Genomic DNA, 23,418 nt, shown 5'->3' with positions numbered 1-23,418 from the left:
GAGGTTGGAGTCAGTGCAGACACTCGGGGGATGAAACCAACCGGATCGATCGATCGATTACACCGAATAAATACTGATTTATGGACGTTGTGTGTGCACGAAGCAGAAACGCTCCGCGGGGATGAAGGACGACATTAACGGGAGCAGTGATACCGGGAGCGCTGACGGTTAGCGGGGGGAGATTTGAACTAGCCTAGCTTAGCCCGAGCAGGAGCGGGAGCGCGCATTTCCCGGAGCGGATCCAGTGTTTCACCGTGAAAAGATCCGGCGTGGGTCATCTTTAAAAAAGTTTAAAATCACTTTAAAAGTGTGTAAAATCACAGCCGAGTTTAGTTCACTGAAGATTAATAGAAAATAAAATCGCATTTACATTAAAGATACCCTAAGCGTTTTAAAATAAAGACATTTTGACGAAAAGCTGTTTGTGAGCAAACAGCACATTATGATTGATTAGAGAGTTTTGTATACCGGATATTTCACTAATTTCATCTTTATATTGATTTACTTTTATAAATGTATCTCCAGAAAACACATACACAAAATCAAGTTAAATTAATCCAGTCATTCATTTTTCACCAGTTTTACTCGTCTGTTCCAGTTAAAAATATTTGTTAATCTGATCCAGTTTCCTTGTTTTCCAGTCAGCTGTCGTCGAGTTTCCGTTTCCGGTCATTAAATTCTGAATGTTTATGTTTATTTATTAATTATAAGGCGGGAGATGGAGTTTTATCGGTGAAGTTTTAGTTTTACCCAGAATAAACAAACACCTAAAATAAAAACAAAAACCGGAAGCTGAGGGGAGCCGCAGCTTCTTGATGCTTGTGACCAGCAGGTGGCGCAGTTTGCGGATGGCCTCGGTGGAAGCAGTCACGCAGGGCGATGTCACCTGTCCGATCCCCAACATCCAGCTGCACCAAAAACACCTGGATCAACATCTGCGCGGCCTCGTTCGCGGGCAGCTTTCGGTGAGATGTCACGATCTCCTTCACGCGCCGGTGTTAGCCAGCGTGCTAACAGCGTTCGACACTGATGCTAGCCCGGACACTTATGTGTAAACAACGCGGTGACTGTTTGTTTATTTAATTATTTCTTTGTTTGTTCACTTCGTTTTGGGGATATTTATTCTCAGTTGTCACCTTCCACAGAAGCTTACCGAGCTAACATCAGCCTTTTGCAGCGTCAAACCAAACTCCGTTCAGTAAACGGCCATTTTTAAGATCCGCTGAGTTTGGAACACAAGAACAGAAGCTTAAGGGAAACCAAGACTTTCCATAACATCCAGCAAACGGTTCTGCTTTATTTGGCACAAGTCTGCTCCACCGAACAGGCTTTAAATCCGGTTAAATTTCAACGTTTGTTCAGGCTGGTCGCTTTCAAACTGCAGATTCACCTTTATTGTTATTTTAATGAAGAGTAGAATGACGTCGCTGGCTCCTTTATATTGCGTCTGCGCGGCGTGTAGCTGCCAGATGTCGAACCGCAAATATGTTTTTGGCGTAAAGGCTCATTGATAATTGATCGGGAATAGGGACTTTCATGGCGTCCACGCCGAACTCCACTTAACAAACGGAGATTTTACTGTGAATCCGCCTCAGCGAAAATTAGATCAGTGTTCAGCAGCACCGTTTGAGCTTGGCTAGCGTTTTTTTTTTTTAATTCGGTGTCTGTTTGATCCACTGAGCTGCCGTACTATCGGTGCTTCAGGGCGCCGCCCTCGCAGACTGGTGAAGGGTTAAAGATTAAAACCCTGACGGTAGTGGCGTTCCCAGAACAGCCAGAAGGTTCTAAACAGATATTCACTGAACTCTTTGGTCCAGGCTCCTGCAGGTGATGAGCAGGTTTTTCACCTGTCCTCAGGTGTATTTCTGTGTTGTTGTTTTTTGCTAGGATCAGCTGAGTTCACCTCGGTAGTAACATGGCTGCTCAGCTGGCCCCGCAGTCTGTCCTGAGGGAGTTCTGCCCACTCTACTACCTGCTGAATGCCATCCCAGCCAAGGTATGTACCTGTCGAGGTGTGGATGATGATGATGATGGTGTCAGAGATGAAGCTGAGGGGTCCCCTGTTTCCCTGCAGGTGCAGCGGGGCTTCAGGTCAGTCCTGGTTTACCTGACAGCTTTGGACAGTAGCAGTGACTTCCTGGCTGTGGGCAGCAGCATTGGTATGCTCTACCTGTACTGCCGCCGGCTCGCACACCTGAACAAATACAGCTTAGAGGTGAGAGGTCTTTTCCTACAATACTTAGATACTAAGTGTTGGGGAGGTTTATGTGGACTTCTGTCAGACAGGCAATGGCACACAGGTGATGTCAGATAGCTGGCAGGTTAAATAAAGACAGAAATTATATTTGGATTCTTTAAACGGGTACTTTTGCATCTGCATGATGCGCTCAGACTTTCATTAACTCGTTTACACTGATGCAGGTGTGCTCAGACAGGTGACAATCATATCCTGCAGTCATGTGACCAGTGATGCATTCAGGTTCAGGTGTTACAGGTTACATTTGGTTCAACCTCAGACTCTCCTGGAGCCACCTGTGAGAGCTTGAAAAGGTTTGAACAGGAGTGAGACGCACCGAGACAGATCACATGATAAAAACATGTTGCAGTGCATGGTGAGATGTTTGTTCACCACAGACAGGACAGGTAACAAGTTCACACCTGGAAGACCGAGAGACAGGTGACTGCTTTTGACCTGTGTGTGTGTGTGTAACAGGGGAAGTATGACGCAATCACAGCTGTGAAGCTGCTCAGCTGCTTTGATGACCTGGTTGCTGTAGGAACCTCTTCAGGACGGGTTGCAGTCTTTCAGCTGGTATCTCCGCTTCCTGGTCGCAACAAACAGGTAAGAAGATTGATTGACAATGAACGCTGTTGTTACCCCCTCTGCCTCTGTGCACCCGTGTCACACACACACACACACACACACACAGCTGTCTGTCTCTGTGCAGCTGCGGCGTTTCGATGTTGTCGGCCTCCATAAAGGCACTGTCACAGCGTTGGCGTGGAGCACAAACGGGATGAAGCTTTTCTCCGGTGACGATAAAGGACGAGTTGTGTTCACCTCTCTGGACCTGGACCAGGTAAATACCCACACTGCCTCCGTCCTTTCCATTGTAACACACCCGCCCTTACGCCGTGTGTGTGCGTCCGTGCAGGGGGTGTGTAAGCCTGTGTTGCTGCTGGAGGAGTCCTCAGGTGTGGTTCAGATGGAGTATAGTCACCAGGTGCTGCTGGTATCAACGCAGCAGAGATCCCTGCTATACTGCACACAGAAACAGGAAGTGCTACAGCTGGGCACCAAGCCCCGCAAGAGGTAACCCCAGACCCCACCTATCCCCATCCCCTTACCCCATCCTCATCTCACCTCCTGTTGCAGATGTGTGTCGTATTTTGAAATAAATTTTTACCCGTTGCCATAGCGACCAGAGAGCATTAAGTGGCAGAGAGGAGGGTGTCAGTGTTGTTGCCGCATTTCAGGAGGATGCTGCTAATAAAATTACACAATTACACAGTGAATTTGCGTTTATTATTATATTTACAAAATGCCACAGTTTTTGTCTTGGTCGTGTCCTTTTATTTTCTTATATTTGTCTGCCACACCTTAAAGGCCGGTCCGTGAAAATATTGTCTGACATTAAACCGGTCTGTGGCCCAAAAAAGTTTGGGGACCGCTGTTGTAAGGTAAAGACCCTAAAATTTTACCGGTTACTGATTTAGTGGTACTCGTCTATATTATCTATACCTGTGCTCACTGGTGATACTCGTACACAGAAGCATCACTTGTACCTGTACTGATACTGTGGAATTTGTGTGCTGTTACAGCAGTGGACGGTTCGGAGCCTGTTTCCTACCTGCTCTCTGTAAACAGAGTGACCTTCAGGTGTTTGCTGCTCGACCTGGACTCAGACTGTGGAGGTCTGACATCAGAGGACAGGTGGAGGACACCCGGCTGCTCAAGCCCCTCTTTAACTCACAGGTACACTGGGAACACCAACACATACCTATACATATACACTGAAATTGATACACCTGTGTTAGTAACAGACCTGTTTTCTGTACACCTGCCTGACTCAGATACCTCAGTTTGAGTTGTTTCCTCGTCCTGACCCGATCGGAGGGTACCGTCCAGCAGACCGCCAGCTCGGGCTGCTTAGTTGTTTCCTGAAAGAGGGCTGGATCCTCAGTTGGAATGAGTACAGCATCTATGTCCTGGACTGTCTGAACCAGGTACTTCTGATTGAATGATGTGATCTTTAGGATAATGTGGGGTATGATTATTCATGACATTAAGGCTTTTAAATTAAATTCTGGACCAAACAGGGAGCAAGTAAAAGAGAAGCCAGTATGGGAAAAAATATGGGGGATAGGGTTTTTGAGGCAGTGTTAATTTTCACAATAAATTTGGACTTAGTTTCAGTCTTAATTTAGGCATCTACATTTTTTTCGTTTTAGTCTGTTTTCAGCTGACTAAATATCATAAGGTTATCGTAGACTGGAGGTTAAGTAATCTGACCAAAATATAAAATGTAAAAGTGTGTTGTGTTTTTACCGGCGACGGTTGCTCCACACGGTTTACAAACAGTCTTCTTTTACTTCACGTCAAATGTGTACTCTGGAATTGTGGGCGTCACATGACCAATATAGCAGCTTAACAGACAAGTTCTGAAAACCGCGTGCTTCTTTTTTCAAAGCAGCTCCATCTCTTAATAAGGACACAATACTGGTATGTCAACACCTTCGGCACTAACACAGAGCCAAAGTTTTACTTGTCCACAAAGTAGCCCAAATACTAACATGGCTAGCACAAACAAAGGCACTGTGCGGTCAAACTTTAGAACAAAGTTCAATAATATCAATATCACTGTTGAAATTGCAAAGGCTTTGACTGCACTGGAAAGTGACAGAGATAAGATGTAATGACCATATGCAGCACTGGGGCTGTGCGATATGACCAAAATCTCATATCCCCATATGAGACATATATCGCAAAGTGGTGCACTTTCTGTAAATTCAGTGAATTTCGGCATGAAACGATATATTTTTAGATATAAGTTGTAACAGCTGATAGGTTTGTAGCTTGAACCTATCCGCTGGAACGTTGAGGACAATATAATTACACAGCGAAGCAAGACACGAGTAGGCAAAGTTCTTCATGTTACTCATGCATGAGGGAGTCCTGCCTGGAGCCGAGTGTTGTTCCACCACCTCCGTCAGACTCTCAGCCAGGCTCCCCATAGCACTCCTTTTATTGTGGTTACATGAATATGCATAGGGTCATTAACATATGACATCTTACATAGGTATACATGTGAACAAAGAATACTGTGTGTGTGTGTGTGTGTGTGTGTGTGTGTGTGTGAGGTCAAGGTGTGACCCTGTGAAGACTCCCCAAACGCTGGTGCCAGGAGCGGGTCCATCTGAACAAAAGGCTCTTATACTTAAACAGATATACGTGTGTTTGCTATACCATATATCAGCAAGAGAAGATACGACCTCTCCTAGGAGGTGTGTGATCTATGCCAGAACACTCTGTAGAGGGAGTGAACGCACTCCCCCTTCATGCTACTCAGAGCCGTTACAGACCTCCTAGGATGAGACATTCTTTCAATCTACAAATGATTATACACTTCTAAGCATATGTGGGTAAATATTTCTAAGCATAAATGACAATCAACAATACAAAACCTAACAACAGCCGCCATTTCCTTTGTAAGTATTTGTTACATGGCGTGCTGCAGGGAAAAGCCTGTTCTAACGTTTGAGTCTAAGGTTTATTTTGAGCACCTGACGACTCTTATTTGCTTCTCTTTCGTAAACTCTCTCCATACTCTGTGACGTAACTGAAGAAGCTTCTCGGATGAGAGGTGAAAAGTCTTCAAGCCACTTAAAGGAGTCCAGACGCTTTTCTTTCCAAGCTGCTTAGACTGCGATGACCTGGATGACTGAGAACCTTCAAACACATATTGCCGTACATTTTGTGAGGAACACCCTTCAAATGGTGCGGCAGTATGAAAAGGAATCATGGAAACTAGCGGATTATAGGAACCATCTCCGTTTCAACCTAAGATGCAGACAAAGTTGTTCCTAAGGGTTTACGCCTTGGATCCATGGTCAGGGGACATAGTTGATTTTTAGGGGGAGAATAAAATCAACTTCTAAGTGAAAGGATAAGACAGGTCCATTTCACTATAGATGACCTCCAGAACAAGATCAGCCAGACTCTGCAGGAACTGAAAACCCTCTCGTATTTTAGAAAAGGTTTACAAGTTTGTGGACAAGGCTCAGCAGGCCCAACTCTCTAAAAGAAAAGAGAGACAACGCAGGAAATTCCACACCTTGCTTTCTAAAACATACACTCCTCAGTCAGAACCTACACAACACAGAGAAGAACACACACCTGAGGACAGTCAGGAAAAATGGGTGAAGAACTTTTCAGACTGTAATCTCACTGAACCTGAAAAGAAAGTATTAGCCAAAGGACTCAATTTTGCCATTTCTCCACAACAGCTGCCCATAGTGGACCTCATCACAGCCACAGAAACTGCCATACGGATTAACAAATTATCACAGACAGAAGCAGAGCAAATCAGGATGAAAGTCCAGTGTCAAAGTCCCTCCGTCCAACAATACAACCTCACAATACAAGAAAAGAAGGCCGTCAGTTCCCTGAGCAAAGACCACAACATCACTATATTACCAGCTGATAAGGGAAGGTGCACCGTGGTCCTAAACCCTACGGATTACCACACAAAGATCACTACTCTCCTCAGTGACAACAACACCTACGAAGCCTTAAAGCGAGACCCCACAAGCAGCTACAAAAAGAAAGTTATAGCTTGCCTTCAGGACTTTGAAAAGGACAAAATCACTGACCGCCTTACATATCACCGCCTTTACCCAGGGGATGCCATACCCTGCATCTATGGACTTCCTAAAATCCACAAGGAAGCTGTCCCACTCAGACCCATGAGCAGCATAAACTCAGCCACTTACAACATTGCTAAACACCTTGCTACCATCCTTGCTCCTCTCGTGGGGAACACCCCACACCACATCAAGAACTCCACCGACTTCACCGACAAGGTCCAGAAACTTACCCTGGATCCAGATGAAACCATGGTGTCCTTTGATGTAGTCTCTCTCTTCACTTGCATACCCACCACGGAGGCCGTGGAGACTATCAGAAAACAACTACAAGAAGACAGCTCCTTGGAGGACAGGACCAACTTCACACCCGATCAGATCTGCACACTGTTAGACCTCTGCCTCACCACTACATATTTCAAGTACAACGAAGGCTTCTACAGACAAAAACATGGCTGTGCCATGGGCTCCCCCGTGTCACCTATTGTAGCCAACCTTTACATGGAGGAAGTGGAAAGGAAGGCTCTTGGCTCTTTCAAAGGAAGAGTACCCAGCCACTGGTACAGATATGTGGACGACACCTGGGTCAAAATCAAGACACAAGAAGTGGAATCCCTCACTGCGCACATTAACGCTGTGGATAAAAACATCAAGTTCACCAGGGAAGACACAAAGGACAACTGTTTGCCTTTCCTGGACTGCGCTGTGCACATTGAAGAGAACGGCAACCTCAACAGCGAAGTTTACGGGAAGCCCACACACACGGACCAGTACCTCCTCTTTGACTCCCATCACCCTCTGGAACACAAACTTGGAGTAATCAGGACCCTACACCACCGGGCAGAACATGTTAAAAAGAAGGAACACACACATGTAAAAGAAGCACTCAAAACGTGCGGCTATCCTAAATGGGCGTTCTTAAAGTCAGCAAAGAGGCACAGAAAAGAAGACCAGACACCAGCGAGGGAGGATAAGAAAGACAAACATAAAAATATTGCAGCCGGTGTATCGGGAAAACTCAGGAGCATCTTCTCAAAGCACAACATCCCAGCAACACACTCGGAGACAAACTGGTTCATCACGAAGACAAAACGCTAAAACACAAACTTAACAATGTGGTGTATGCTGTACAGTGCAGCGAGGAATGCTCAGACCTCTACATTGGAGAGACCAAACAGCCACTTCACAAGCGCATGGCACAACATAGAAGAGCCACCTCCATGGGACAAGACTCTGCAGTCCATCTGCATCTAAAGGTCAAAGGTCACTCTTTCGAGGATGCCAATGTTCACATTTTGGACAGAGAGGACAGATGGTTTGAAAGAGGAGTGAAAGAAGCCATCTATGTCCACTGTGAGCGACCATCTTTGAACAGAGGTAGAGGATCATCAGGGGGTCCTTTTGTCCCTCTGTGGGGGGAAACTCCCACTAGGTTTAAATCTGGGACTCTCCACCATTTGATTCTAGAAGAAGCTTCTCAGATGAGAGGTGAAATGCCTTCAAGCAACTTAAAGAAGTCCAGACGCTTTTCTTTGCAAGCTCCTTAGACAACATCCATCTTAAAAAGTAGCATCTTAATAACATTTCCCATATTTCTGAACTGCTTTGTGTTTTGGATTAATTTTGCATAAATCTGAATCTTCTGAGCGTTCTGTGAATGTTGTTTAAATTTCTAACTGATCTGTGTTCTTAAGGTGATCATTGGAGCTTTGGAGAGCAGCGGAGACATCGTGTCTGTCTCCTGCTGTGACAACGAGATCTTCGTCCTGAAAGGAGATCGTGACATCATCCGCCTGTCCAATAGCCCCGAGGGTCTTGCCTCCAACTGTGAGCAACTCCAGCACTACCAGTATAATATCACAGGAGCATAATACTGCCACTACTACTAATAAAAGCCCATTGCCAGTATAATCTCACCAATTCTCTTTTTCACATACCCTCATTCTGTCTGTCAGTGTTGGACCTCTCTGTCTGTCTGTCCTCACCCTTGACCACACCCACCATCCTCCGATCAGTCGGATCAGTGGAAATTGCTCAGCCAATCAGAACCATGGCCATCATTACAGAGGGAGGGGGAAGAGAGGATGGCGAAGGAGGGGAGGGTGGACAGGAGAAAGCAGAGGAAGAAGAGGAGGGAGGAGTGGAGGAAGTGGAGGAGGCAGAGGAGGAGCAGCAACTGGGGGTATGGCTGCTGCTGTGGTTTACCTGGATTCCTGGGACAGCCTGCAGTAACCATACCTGTCCTTTCTGTTAGGGTAACCAGGTGTGTTTGGTTGTGATTCCAGGTGACTGAGCTTGGCCAGCTGTCCGGTTTGTTCGCAAGTAGCTCTCGAAGCCGCAGCAGTTCCGTCACTTCATGGGACGGTCTCCATGGAAACGCTCCAGCGAGTGGTTCTTGCGAGCTGACATCCAGACGTTACAGCACCCCCCTGGGTCAGGAGCAGATGCAACAGGAGCTGGTGGTAAAGCCCATCAGAGTGAAGAAGAAAAAGAGGCGACGACAAGGCAAGTGTGACTCCTCCCACTCTGTAAAGCGTTTTACCACTTTATGACCAATGTGACTCTGTGACGAGTACACAGAGCAACAGTTTAAACAGGAGATCAGACAGACAGGTGAGTGTGTGATTCTGACCTGTCTCTCTCTCCTCAGACAGCGGTGGTGCGACCCGCCTCTCTGAGAGCAGCTGTTCAGACTCCATGTTTGTAGTTCAGGACGGGAGTGTCAGTGACGGAGGAAGTGGAACTCCTCTGAGCGACCGGGCCTCCCTCGTTGGAGTGGATTTTCAGAACGAGAACTCTCCAGAACACCACCCAAATCAGGGCCCCTGGGAGACGAGAGTCTCAGAGAGAGGCATGAAGGAAGAAGAGGAGGTGGAGGCTTCTTCCCACCAGACTGGGTGAATATCTGAAGATGGTGTTGTTCTGTCTGATCTGCACCACCTGCTGACCGGATTTTCTCTTCCTCCTGTTTCAGCTCCCTGCTCCTCCCAGGCCTGGAGAACCACCCGAACCCTGGTGCTGAGGTCGTACCCCCAACACCTGATGTGGATCTGCTGCTGGAGTGCACCTTCTCCTACATGCAGAACACTGAGGAAGCAGAGGAGTTGCCAGATCGTCAGCCGGTGGAGGCTGACGAGTTTCTTAGCCCTCTGATTGGGCCGGAGGAGGAGGTGTGTCTAAGCTGAAGGTTCTGACAAACATTCATGAACATGTGACTTGTGTGTAAATACAGCTGCTGTTACAGCTGAGGCCCACCTACATTTCCAGGGATCACACCTGCTCAGTCATCCCCTGTGTTTTGGCAAGATGTATCAGTAAGAGTTTCTATTAGTAATGGTATCAGTATCAATAAAGTCTTAACAGGTCAGGGTTTGAGCCTGAAACTCGTCTGTGGATCTGCGTGTTTAGCACAGGTGAAGTTAATTTTCCCCCTGTGCATTTAGGACGATGTCCTGGCGGCCTCTGCTGGTATGGCAGACCAAATGTTCCACTCTACCGTGTCCAATTTGGACAGGAAGCCCAGTTTGTCCAGCGATGAAGACGATGACATTTACAGCCACATGCTCCCCCCTGCTGGTAATGCTGTGGACACCCTCACCTGCCTGACCAATCCAACGGAGAATTCGCAAGACCAGGATGGCCAGGAGAGAGACCGGCTCAAACCCGACCAGGTTAGACAGAAACCTGACTAGGTGAGACTTACACCTGTGCAGAGAATCCTTCATGTCTCCTACGAATGTGTCTTTTAGTTGGCGGAAAGCTGGATGGGGTACTCAGGACCAGGATGTGGGATACTGAGCCTGCAGGTGACGGACAGGTAGGCTCTCTTGATCCCTCAGGTGATGAGTAGGTGAGTGCAGATGTGTGACAGGTGTTCCTTTTCAGGTATGTGTGGTGTCTGGACTTTAAAGGTGGGCTGTTCTGCAGCCCTCTGCCTGAAACTGGACTCACTTGGCAGCGCTTTGAGGATAACGTCCACCAGATGGCATTATCGCCTTCAGGTAAGCGATAATGTCTTTACTTGCTGATGTCATTGTTGTTTTATAGTGAATATACTGTTTCCTGTGTAGGTGAATTATTTCCATATGACCGGTCTAACCCTGCAGGTAACCTGTTGTGGAAGGTGGAGCAGAAGAGCCTGACGGCGTTCGCGTGTGCTAAGTTTTCGGCGAAAGGAAAACGTCACTGGTACAAAGCTGTGGAGCAGGCGGCATTCATCGCTTTGAGTGATGACTCTGCCTGGATCGTCAGGACCAATGGGGATCTCTTCCTGCAGACAGGTAACTATGCACCTGTACAAATGGCTCTGCCTGAATGTCACAGTAAACTCTTTGTTTTTACAGAACTACAGCTGAAGCATTTCCTGTCTAACGTGTGAGCTTCCTGTCAGCTGATCCTTCAGAGGTCTGTGTTGGTGGATTAGTCTTCATGATGTCGCTGCAAACTTTTTTTTTTTTTTTTAAAACAAAGCAGTTGAGACACAAATATTATTCCACTTGCAACGTCATCAGTCACCTGAGTGCCTGAGCAGGTGTTCTCACCTCCTCTGATTGCAGGAAGTTCTAAACTCACTGAGAGGAAAAACGTGATTCTCTCTTTCTTCTTTTTTTTTTTTCCAACATCCATAACTTTATGTAAACACATACGGCTATAAAGTGTGTGACCAGCAGAGTGCGCCTTGCCATAGAGGTTTCACCTGCCTCCAGCTCTGCTGTCAGGAGAGACTAAGATTAAACAAAATCAAACCCAGATCAATAAAACAGGTTCTGAGGAGAGCTCTGCTCACTGTGACTGCTGAACATCAGTAAGGTCAGAGCTCCTCCTCTCCACCACACATGATCGATCTGCTCGACCCCATGACCATCGGTCATAAAACCGAACCAACGAAAAGCCACAGATCAGGCTGCTCTTAACCAAAAAGCCCGAGAGCTTAAACCAGGCTGACCCTTTACGTCAGATAAGCTCTGTAATGAAACTCTTACACTGTGTGTCTCAGGTCTGAGCGTGGAGCGGCCCTGCGCTCGCTCCATCAAGGTGGAGACCCCCTGCGTGTTCAGCCAGGTGTGTGTGCAGGCAGGTGTGGTGTGGGCCCTGAGCGAGCACCAAGCTTTATTCTACCGAGAAGGCCTGAACAGCTACTGCAGTGAGGGTGAGGGCTGGAAATACGACACCATCAGGTACTGTTGCCGTAATACTATCATAGGTCTGCAGTACTACTGTAATACTACTCTATTACTGCAGCAAGGGTAGAAAGTATAACATAATCATGCATAGAGATGGGAATTCTGGTTGCATTATCAATTTCATCGACTGTCATTGGCTCCAATTTGACACTCATCACCATCTCAAGCAGCATATCAAAAACATGACATTAATGCATATTAATGTCATGCTGTCAAATGTTTGTCGGAGGTGTTTCCGCTCTTTGTTGTGATCAGCGTTGGGGTCATTACTCAAAAAAGTCATTTTTCAAAGTAATGCAGTATGTTACTTAATTACTTCCAAGAGGAAATCATTCTTTACACTATTCGTTACATTACTTTGGCATTTCTCTGTAAAACAACCTGAAACACATTGTTAAACAGTAATTATGAGACAATATAAACTTCCAGCTACAGCCCCACACACCAACACAAATATCTGTCCTAATGAGGACACACACGTTTCTCTTAGTATTTGGGTATGAACACAAAGCTGACAGCACAAAGACACGTGAAAATGATTCATGTAGGCTCTTTACCTGACAATATAAAGTGAGTTGAGGCAACTGTTGTTTGGAGTTTTATAAATATACAAATTGGAAAAAAACGAGGCTGCAGCCTGACCGTTTGTTACCTGATGAAGTTCAGCAACAGCTGGCTTCACCGCAGCTCACAGTGCGTGGCTGGGGTCAGCTGTTACTCAGGCTTAGCCAAGAACCCAAAGTGACGCTAACTTAGTGTTAGCATGCTGTCTATGCAGTTGTGTTAGCAGCATTACACAGGTGCTTCAGTCTTGGATACAGATTTCCATTTTACCATTGCCATCTCATCCTTTTGTGCAATAAAAACAAGAGTTATGTCCATATCCGCGGGGGACACTCCCCGCTATTTTCCTCCTCCGAGAACTCAAACCAGCTGATTGTAGTACACGAGCTGATACCCTGATCAACAGGCAAGCTGACTAACGATTACAAGGAATTGAACTACTTAATCTTGTACTACTACTACTACTACTACTACTGTAATACTATTATACTACTACTATACTTCAGTAATACTATGACATTTGCATCAGATGACAGCAGTCAACTTGAGGCACTTTACACAGTCCACACTAAAATATTAGAGAAGAAACAGAGCAACAATCAATGCCTACGAGCAGCACTCGGTGACAGCGGAGAGGAAGAACTCCCATTTAACAGGAAGAGACCTCTGACAGCTGTTGGATGTGAGAAGGATTTTGAATCTATTTTTGGACCCGGTGAAGAGAAGCTGGTGTGGGAGAAACACTGTCTTTCTGGAAGCGGTGTGAACTAGCAACACAGGTACACACCATCAGGTACACTCCTCACCACCTGTGTATGTGTGTGTGTCACAGTGAGGCTCAGGGTCTGGAGCTGATGTGCGTTGCCCTGGGAGACGGTGGGACGGCATGGGCTCTGGATGCCAGCGGCAGCCTGTGGTTTCGGACTGGCGTGTGTTCGTCCAGACCGCAGGGCGAGGATGATCACTGGTGGCAGGTGAGCCTTAGCGTCTGTACGACAGACTGTATGTTAACGATGACAGCCAAAGAGGTTTCCATCATTAGGGTCTCTGTTGGAGGCATTCTGGTTCAGCCCGTGTCTCTCCTTCAGATCAGCATCTCGGACTACGTGGTCTTCGATCAGGGCAGTCTGTTCCAGACCCTGCTGCAGGCCACGCAGAGTGTTGCCACGGTAACCAGAGCACCCATGGAGCGCGTTGTGGCCTTCCTGTCACAGTACTCCCAGTGCCAGCCAAGCCTGGTCAGCGCCAATGCCAGCGGAGTCTGGGTGGCCTCGGGCCAGAACCAGCTTCACCTAGCACGTGGCAGCCTCGTGGGTTAGTAAAGTCCAATAGAGTCCAGTAAGCTCTAGCTGGCTCTAGGCTGATTTGTCTTTTCGTCTCAGGAACTTTCTGGCAGAACGTAGTTCCCAGAGGAACCGTCTCTGCCACCAGGTGGACCTTCATCACATCTTCAGCGGTGCCTCACAGAGAAGGTAACACAGCTGGACACACCCATACCTGAGCCCTGTACCAAGCATAACCCTACCCCGTGTCACCTGATTTTCAGGTACCTTCCTGTGGCTGGCTCAGAGCAGGAAGGACTTGTTCTGCGTTTGGGATCAGGATGGAGAGCTCCGCCCCTCATCAGTCCTTTTACCACCTGAGGTAAACACACCTGCCACTTGTCTGTGTCTTAAGGGTTACCTGTGTCTTCATCTCATGGCATGCTGTGTGCGCTCAGGTGGAGCTGACTCACCTGTCCGCCTGCCGGGACGCTCTGTGGGGGCTGGACACGCACGGCCGGGTCAGCATTCGGACTCTGTCCCCGTCCTGCCCTGTCGGACTGCATTGGACCCCCCTGGACCTGAGCCAACTCGGTGCGTACCTGAACTCACTCTGATACTTCTGTGTGCGAGTGGGCGAGCCCATCAGATCAAAGCTCAAAACTCATTGGCTGATGAGTTGTGACTGCCAAGCTGTAATTTAAAACAAACAAAATGTGTCAGTGGGGGTGTCCAAATTCAGGGGCTGCATCCTCCTGAGGCCGCATTTGTAGACCGATTACGTCACAGCGACGCGACGAAGGCTGTCTCAACTCGTAGACTCCTCCGAATCCGGCCGACAAATGCGTCCTCCTTTTCCCCAGATTTGAAAGATGGGTCGGGCGTGTCCTTCGTTGCCCACCATATCCCAGAATTCATAGCGTGGCCCAGCCAGTTCCAGTTTTCAACAATGGCAGGCGTTGTAATATTACTCTTATTACTCTTATTGGGTCACAAAATAAACTTTTAAGATATTTTCACAATGTAGCTGTGTAAACTTCAAATATCTGCTCGGTTTATCAAGACATCACGTATTTGCAAAAGTGCTCCGACGTTTTCGGCGACGTCTGTTACCCACCAGCTCGACAGCTAGCCAGGGCGATAACAGCAAACCCCCGCGCACTTTCACTACTCAGGTTAAACATGAGTCACTTAGATAACTTAAAAATGTTATTGTTTGGCTTTTTTCAGTGTTTTATTCATTCCTGAGTAAATCGGTTTGGCTGAGATTATAGTTCTAGTTTTCACACAGCTGAATAAACATCAAACAGAAAACTGATTAATCAGAAGTGTGAGACGGTCGAGTTTACTCCAGTGTCCTGTTATATTTTAGACAGCAAGGAGCAGACGGCCGAGTTTATTAAATTCCACCGAGACAGCGGTGACGCTAATCTGAAACCTACACCGTCCAATTTCACAGCCGTTTACTTCCGGCCTACCCGACCTTCTGAGGACCTGGCCCACGTAGAATGTGAAGGACGGGTCCGCAAGAGATGCAGCCTCTATTATATAACAAACCTAAAAACAGGAAGCAGCGACACACTTCCTGTTCCTTTTATTCACGTTTTTGTTTCATGATTTTTGCATTTCTTCTCAACAAGGAAACTTTATTTGTGACAAATGAGTGAACATTAACGTGATTCTAAAAACTGCTGTGAAAGAGATCAGCAAGAAACACGCACGCGCACACACACACACACACACACACACACACACACACACACACACACACACACACACACACACAGCAGCTGTGTTTCTGTGTCACACTGACAGTTGGAACTTGTGTAACAGGGCGGCACTTCATAGGTCAGTGTGTGTGTCTGTGAGTGTGCGTCACACTGTGACCTGTCTCAGATGTCCGGTCTGTTTTTAGCCCACTGACCTTCTCACTATCTCAGGTCACATGACTGGCGTCCTCTCTGGAGTCAGCGGTCTCTTGTAACATTTCAGTTTCACGCAGAGAAAAACACAGCGACTTCAGACGGGTGTTGGTTGCTAAAACAACAGTTACTGTTTGTTTTGAAGCTGGGAGAAAGTCTTTTAGCTCCTCCCACCAGCTCACACAGATCCAATGAGAATCTTATTTACAAAGAACACATGATGTCACACACTTTGTGTTGTCACATGTTCTTTCTTTATTAAAAAATGATAAACTCGTGTGTGTGTGTGTGTGTGTGTGTGTGTGTGTGTGTGATCACAAATGAGTGATTTAACTGAACTATCAGTTTGTCAAGCCTTCCCGTGTCTGGTCAGGTTTCCAGTGGTTAGCACTGCTACCTCACAGCAAGGTCCCGAGTTCAATTCCACCACCCGGCTTTCTGTGTGCAGTTTGCATGTTCTCCCTGTGTTTGTGTGGGTTCTTTCCGGGTACCCCGGCTTCCTCCCACAGTCCAAGAACACGCAGTTAGTGGGGCTAGGTTAAGTGGTAACACTAAATTGCCCATGGGTGTAAGTGTGAATGGTTATCTGTCAACAGACAACAGCCTGGCGACCTGTCCACGGTGCCCCCCCGACCCCAAGAAAGGATCAAAATGTTCTACTGTTACTTTGAAAAATAAAAAGGGTTTTCAGGTCGTGTTTAATCTGTGCTCCTTGGTCAGGCTCAGACCAAACTGCTCTGTTTTTCATATGAGTCCAGGAGAAGGTTTCAATGTTTCCCTTTGTCACGATGAGCTCAGGTAAGACGTTACCTGTGTGTTACAGGAAGTGTGCGTCTGGTGAGCGTGAGCTGTGGCAGTCAGAACGTCTGGGCCGTGGACAGCCGAGGAGTCGTTTACTTCAGAGTCGGGACGCAGCCGCTCAATCCCAGCATGATGCTACCGGCCTGGATCCAGATCGAACCACCTGTACAGGTAACATCGACCCACAGGTAAACCCGCCTAACTTCAGCAGGGTCATTTTCAGGTGCTTTGAATACTAAGTGCTTGTATCAATATGAGCCGAGTCGTATAAAGTGTGTAGAGTAGAAAAGCTCTTCATAAGAAGTCTGTGCAGGTTCTCAGTCGCCCAGGTCATCGTAGTCTATGGAGCTCAGAAAGACAAATGTCTGTATTTCATTCATTTGACCTCAGTTAGTCACATGATAGGGTGGGGCTAGGTCTCACAGTGGTTCACCAGAAACCATGGCTGATTGTGACCCACACCTGTTTTGACAGCTTGGCTCGTGTGATTAGGTAGAGGATCAATAGTTGGTCCATGACCCTTTTGGGGGGGGGACACTCCCATAGGGCTTAGCATCTGGACTGCACCAGTTGCTCTCAGTAGTCAAGAAGCTTCTCGGATGAAACGTCTTCAAGAAACTTGAAGAAATCCAGACACTTTTCTTTCAAAGCTCCTTCGACTCTATGTAAGAAGTCCATTTACCATTCGTTTAAACCTCTCTCACGCCTCGTTCTCTCCACCTGTAATTTTCCCTTTATTAACTTCCTGTTTCCTGAAGGTAAAGCCTCAGAAGCAGTGACACTTGTCCAGGTGACTGTGATGTCTTGTCTTTGCAGCCGATCGGAGTGCAGCTGATGAGCATTCAGACGAGTCCTAATGACAGGCTCCTCTGGGCGCTCGACAACAGAGGAAGCGTTTTCGTCAGGACCGGGCTCAACGACGAGATGCCCGTTGGGACAGAGTGGGAGCTGGTTCCAGGTACTCACCTGTGTGACGTCATCACCCGCCTACACCTGTCTGTCTGTGAGTGTGTCTCACTGTGTGTGTGTGTGTGTGTGTGTGTGTGTGTGTGTGTGTGTGTGTGTAGGTCTGGCTGTGAGTCAGCTAGTCCTCAGCTGTCGGACTGCGTGGGTTCGTTGCGTAAACGGAGATCTGGCTCGCCGCTACGGCGTCTCTGAACGAAACCCAGCCGGAGATTACTGGAAGAAGATCCCTGGGAATGCCAGCTGGTTCACCGGTAAGACTGGTTTATTCTGTTTTATACTGGTGCACCGATACTTGACACAGCTGTGTCTCAGGTGTGTTTCTCCCTCTCTGCAGTCACTCCAGAGGATGAGTTGTGGGCAGTGACTCAACTTGGCGGATTGTCCCATCGGCTGACGAAACTCCTCCCACAGACGACCCTCAGACCCCCCCCCTCAAGCCCCGCTCTTGGAGGGGATGATGTTGATGACGAATGGGAGCTCATCTAACCTGTGACATCACAGCGTCGCCTGACAGTGCTGTGACACATCAGTGACAGCACTTCCTCTTCCTTAGGGACAGACAGGATGTGACATCACATCTGGGCTTCCTGTGATGGCTGCCACTCAGGTAGGCCAGGTCGTTGCTGGGAAATGAAGTGAATGTTTTATTTAGGTTTTAACAGGAAGCACTTTAATTGCAGAAGGGAGGGGCGGGGTGCCCCCTGAGATCAGTCCTGATTGGATCTATTCTACTTGGTTCTTTTTTTAACTTATTCTAACGGGGTCATTGTAAATAGAGATGTTAAAGGGATGTGTCACTGACTTGAAGCGGCTCCATTTTCTTCCTCTAAGGCTCATTAAAAGTCGTAGTTACCATGGTATAGACAGAAGCTCCGCCCACTAACACAGCAGCATGAAAACATGTAAAAATCCTCCGGAGACTGAATCAAAAACAGAAATCGGGACTCTAATGGACAGCAGTGTAGTTCTGGTGTTGGCCCAGGTGTCTAGTGGACCTTTAAGCACCGCCTGATTGTCTCTGACAGTGTTGCCATGGGATCTTAAGCAGCTGTGATGTCATCCTGTGTAGACTGATTGGACAGAGTCAGTGTAAACTCACCTGTTGTGTTTCATCCATTAACTTAATAAACACATTTAAACACTGATGCAGCGTCAGCTTATTCAATGGTTATTGATTGGATTGACAGAATTTCAAGGAAAAATGAATAGATGTTTTCTGCCTTCATGTTTCAGCTATGATCAACAAACCAGCAAACTCTCCAACAAACAGTCTAAGCCAGGGGTCGGCAACCCTGGGCATGTGTGCCACAGCTGGCACGCTAAGGGTTAGCTGATGGCACGACACGCAGTGAATTAATCTGAGAAGGTGCATTAAAAAATAAATAGCTGGGCCGGTGGTACACATTGCAGATTAACTCGCGTAGACATATTAGTTTTGCCGCTTCTTACTGATGGTATCTTACTTAACCCCAACTACCAGATTCAACTTGTAATTGGCTAAAAGTAACTTAGCCTACTGGTGAGAGGGATGTTGCTAGCTGGCAGTTTTTTTCAAGCGATGTTGAAATTTCCATATCCCAACACTTCAAAAGCTTCAGGAGCTGTCCTCTCAGCATCAGCACCGCAAGAAATACACGGATACATCCGTAGACTCGAGACAGAATTCACAATGTGTTTTTGGGACTTTTCAGGTGTATGGACCAATGTTTTCTTTTCTGATCAAACCAGCTGCATTTGTCTCACATTAACTGGTTGGACACAGAGGACATCGAAATGCAGCTTATTGAACTGAAAAGCTCGACTCTGTGGGGGTAAAAGTTTGCAGAACTACAAACGCAGCAGGAATCCACAGCTGTGCGTGTTCATGGAGCTTGCATGTTCACCTGCTGGACATCACTACCTGACAAGTTTAACTGTCTTCAGAACATTGCAGAGGCCTTATTGACAGTATTTGGCTCTACATATCTGTGTGAGCAGATTTTCCCTCACATGAGTCCTCAGGTAGCCGTCTGAATGCTGGACACTGGGAGACCTGTGTCTCTGAGTGGGAGACCAGAGATCACATTAACATGTGTGTCTCTGTATTAACAAACATGCCATATTGGCTTAGTTTATTTTTCTTATCAGTGTTGTGAGGAGACCATAACTATTTATGGTCTCCTCACAACACTGATAAGAAGAATAAGAATAAGAAAAATATTTTCTGTTGTACAGTTATGGAGTTCTTGTTATGGATAAAAAGTCTTTTTTCTGTTTCAAAATAGCTGATAACTATTCGCTGATAGCTGCAAACATCTGTGAACAAATATAATTCTATAAAGTGGTTCTATATAGTGTGTAACTGTTAATATAGAGCGTTATTAAATTTATTGCTAATGCAATCATATGGCACACTGACATCTGAGGAAATTTTAGATGGCACTCATCATCAGACAGGTTGCCTACCCCTGGTCTATACTATAAAAATGAATGCGTCCACATACTTCTGGATCTGCCAACATGGTACATGGAACTGCACAACACGCCTCATTTAGACATTGCATGCATACCTATCAGGTGCAACTTGGGATTCAGTGTCTTGCTCAGGTATGCAGGTCGGAGCAGCCAGGGATCAAAGCGCCAACCTTCTGATGAGAAGTCAGCCATGACAAATGAGCGATAAATGTTTTATGAGTAATAAAAGATATGGCGTGTGTGTGTCAGGTGATGTGAAATAGAAGGAAGGTTTTAATTATTTGACAGTGTCACATGATGTCTGAGAGTCTCTGTGATTCGTCACAACCCTCCTCCATATTCTGGATCCACTGCTCCTTTACTCCTGATTGGTCAGTAGACTACAATCAGAAACTTCAAGTACTGAAGTCAGATGCTGCAGATGATCAATACTCATACGGAGTTAAAAGCAAAAAGATCTTCATCACACCTGAGCACAGTCGTTGATTGACTGACACTTCAATAAAACCTGAGGACACGAGAAAGTTATTTAAAAGGGAAAGAAGAATAAAAGGAGTGAGGTGCAGGTGAGTCCACAGGACTTCTGAGTTTTCTGAGGGGAAACGGGTCAACTATCTCACCTCAGGTTGTTTAGGATAAATGTTTGATCAGATTATATCTGATATTATCAGATTTTATATCCAACCCTAACTCATGTCATCAAATGTTTTATTCACTGAGGTCAAGAACAAAACAGCCTATTTGTTTGAAATAAGTCAATAAAAAGGGGGGAAGGAGGACAAGAGGGACAGAGCAGCTGGAGCTGAAGCGAGTCAGATCTGAGGTCAGAGTTCAAACAGATGCAGGTTAAAATTAGAGTTTTGCCACATCACTGCCACAGTGAATCTAACCTGAGAAGAAGCTGACACACTGGGTCCTGCTGATCAGACGGAGGCCAATTCAAACTGGGCTTTTTCTCCAAAACAGAACTGGAAAAAATTCACACTAAATAAAAGATCCTTAACCATGATCAGATTTTACACAAGTATTTTATGAAATATTTCATTAGCAATTAATTCATTATTTCATCCACACCCAAGTGTCGTTTTAGCCTGCTGGATGGATGTAAGTAATCCTGATCTCATCAAAGTGGAAGGAGCGCTGTCGCAGGTCATTCTTTCCCAACAGCAGTTAGCGTCTATAACTCCTCAGTCACGACGTCACTGGACATCCACGGTCAAACTTCATGCATATTGCACTTTTTATATGTATGGACGTGTGCAGGTATATGTGTATGTATATTTAGTGTGTGCACACTAAATATACATACACATATTAAATAAAGTAAAATACTTATCTAAAATACTTATCTATTACTTAGAATAGTTACATTTATGTCTTGCATATTTCCACAACCCTTTATCCATAATCACATACTGTGTATGCCACCATTGTATATAGTATATTATCTTAATTATTTTTTATTTGTTTGTATTTTATTTGTTTTTTGTATTTTTCTTCTGCCATCTGCACCTAAACTGAGGTAATGCACAAATTTCCCTGCCATGGCGGGAGATCTGCCTCCGCCTTACACTTATCTTATCTTATCCTAAAATAATTTGAACAACACAAATCAGTGTGATTCAGCTAAACACCCAGACTGGATTATCTGATCTTGTTCGATCATATAATCCTTTTTTGTCTGTCTCAACCAGATTTCAGGATTTCATCCTATTGGATTATGGAGGACCATTTTAAAACTTTGGGCTTTGCTGCACATAAAAAAATAACTTGATTATTTAGATTCACAAAGATACACCAGAGTCTGCACTATTGATCTAAAATTAATTAAACCATCATCAGGATCACAAACACAGCCAGGAAGGTTCGGCTTTTATCGCCATCACACTTTATTACAGTTTATTTACAATTTATTTACAGTTTATTCAGGTTTTATTAGGTGTGATGTTTCCTGTCATGTGTTCTCGAGATCCAGCAGTGTCCTGTCTAAGCAGCTAATGAAACTGATTGGCAGTTAAACCTTATCTCAGGGCAGCTCCACCATACTCTGGGACCTAAAGCCTGATGCTTTCAGTCTATTTACATCATGCCTTTACGTCAATGGCACACTGTCCAGTTACAAGAGGATTTCCATGCTAATATGATCTCACTACCAGCTGTGCAGCTGCAGGAAGTCGGGCAGCAAGCTGATTCGGTCTGCACCAAACTGCACCAAAGAACGCAATGCCTGCAGCAGCAGGGGAGGCGGCGCCACACCTTGGAGCCAGCTGAACACTTTGTTTCCCAACAGGCTTTGCCAGCGCTGCGGTTCGTCCTGCAGCCGCTGCAGCAATGGTGGTTTGGGCAGAAAGAGCAGCAGGTAGTCCAGACAGCGCTGCGCGTGGTGTCGTTTTGACACGTCACAAGAAACAAGTCTCTGCAGAGCGGCATCGAGGCCGTCGGGCCGTGCACCCTCGACCAGCAGCAGCAGCAAACAATCGGCGTGCGACAGTTCCACCGCTAGCTGCACAGCACTCTTTCCTGCATCTGCAACGTGCGAGCAGCCGCCGCAGCTGTCCAGGTAGTCCTGTCGCTTGGTTTGCTCACCACAGTTCTTCAGAGCTGCCATCATCATACCGAGGATCACCAAGCGGTCATAGCGAACCGCAATATTCAGGTGTGGTGCCCCACTGCCGCGACAGCAGCAGTAACTGCACCGTGGCGCTCTGAGCGCGCTCACAGAGTACCTGTTGAGCAGGTATTGTGCATAGTCCTGGTGGTCATGTATGAGGGCGTAAAGCAGCGCCTCTGATGGCAGGAAGGCTCGAGGGTGGCCGTCGTCCCAGCAGAAGACCTCCATGCAGCGCATGTCTTCCAGCAGCCAGACAGGAAGTCGCTCCCGCACAGAGCAATAGAAGGAGAACGCCGTCCGCTCACATTGCCGCTCAGATGGAGACGAAGACACGTAGTCAAGCTGAGAGGACAGCAGCCACGGCATCACTGCACACCTGATGAGGTCTGAGAAGGTCTGAGGATGAATGAGGAGGTTTGATGACAGGTGAGGTGCTATGAAGAGTCCTGAGGAGGACTGTGTCTACCTGAGGACCTTTGAGAGTCTGAATAAGCCGACGCTAAGAGCCAATCCAGCAGTCTCATTCAAACCTTCATTCTAAGCAACTCCTCACTTTTCTACTCCTCCCCCACCCCCTTGTCAGCTGCCTGTGGGTGTTGATTTTCCACTGAGGGGTTGAGGTGGAGGAGGCGGGGGGGAGTTCCTTGCATAGTGAACATTGTGGCCTTCAAACTGCTGACGAAAGTAAACAGGAACAGAAATGTTGAACTGAGCAGACATCAATGCACTGTAAACCCAAATCAGTTGACTGAACTTAAAACATTTGTGGAAACTGATTACCTCAAAAGTTT

General features: G+C 46.5%; 2 protein-coding genes and 1 pseudogene across 6 annotated transcripts; 2 read left to right on the top strand and 1 right to left on the bottom strand.

Moving 5' to 3' along the window:
• Window positions 1-29: 29 nt before the first annotated feature.
• tecpr2 (tectonin beta-propeller repeat containing 2) lies at window positions 30-18,707 on the top strand. 5 transcript variants are annotated; one of them, XM_085392002.1, is made up of 27 exons: window positions 30-167; window positions 1,888-1,996; window positions 2,075-2,215; window positions 2,714-2,842; window positions 2,949-3,080; window positions 3,156-3,313; window positions 3,823-3,976; window positions 4,075-4,227; window positions 8,559-8,691; window positions 8,820-9,046; window positions 9,150-9,369; window positions 9,515-9,761; window positions 9,839-10,034; window positions 10,308-10,535; window positions 10,614-10,681; window positions 10,750-10,865; window positions 10,971-11,144; window positions 11,861-12,041; window positions 13,444-13,585; window positions 13,700-13,925; window positions 13,994-14,083; window positions 14,158-14,255; window positions 14,332-14,467; window positions 16,619-16,767; window positions 17,413-17,554; window positions 17,664-17,813; window positions 17,897-18,707. In XM_085392002.1, exons 2-27 carry the CDS (start codon window positions 1,916-1,918, stop codon window positions 18,046-18,048), a joined length of 4,023 nt encoding a protein of 1,340 aa, XP_085248128.1. In that variant the 5' UTR covers window positions 30-167; window positions 1,888-1,915; the 3' UTR covers window positions 18,049-18,707. The 5 variants fall into 5 exon arrangements, 4 of the variants coding, with proteins under 4 accessions (XP_085248128.1, XP_085248126.1, XP_085248129.1 ...); XM_085392000.1 differs by having other exon boundaries at window positions 142-269; XM_085392003.1 differs by lacking the exon at window positions 30-167 and adding an exon at window positions 292-965 and having other exon boundaries at window positions 9,150-9,373; window positions 9,519-9,761.
• Window positions 4,243-8,550, top strand: LOC146646225 (uncharacterized; annotated as a pseudogene).
• Window positions 18,708-21,323: 2,616 nt separating the features above from the next.
• Window positions 21,324-23,178, bottom strand: ankrd9 (ankyrin repeat domain 9). The gene has a single exon (XM_085392333.1). It carries the CDS (start codon window positions 22,991-22,993, stop codon window positions 22,166-22,168), a length of 828 nt encoding a protein of 275 aa, XP_085248459.1. The 5' UTR covers window positions 22,994-23,178; the 3' UTR covers window positions 21,324-22,165.
• Window positions 23,179-23,418: the final 240 nt, after the last annotated feature.

This window comes from Rhamphochromis longiceps, linkage group LG19 (genome assembly GCF_057381845.1).
Source record: "Rhamphochromis longiceps isolate RC_006_pf linkage group LG19, R_longiceps_female_GT1.1, whole genome shotgun sequence".
Classification (NCBI taxonomy): domain Eukaryota; kingdom Metazoa; phylum Chordata; class Actinopteri; order Cichliformes; family Cichlidae; genus Rhamphochromis; species Rhamphochromis longiceps.
The sequence above is the reverse complement of the archived record's forward strand: the minus strand, read 5'-3'. Positions and strand labels throughout refer to the sequence as shown.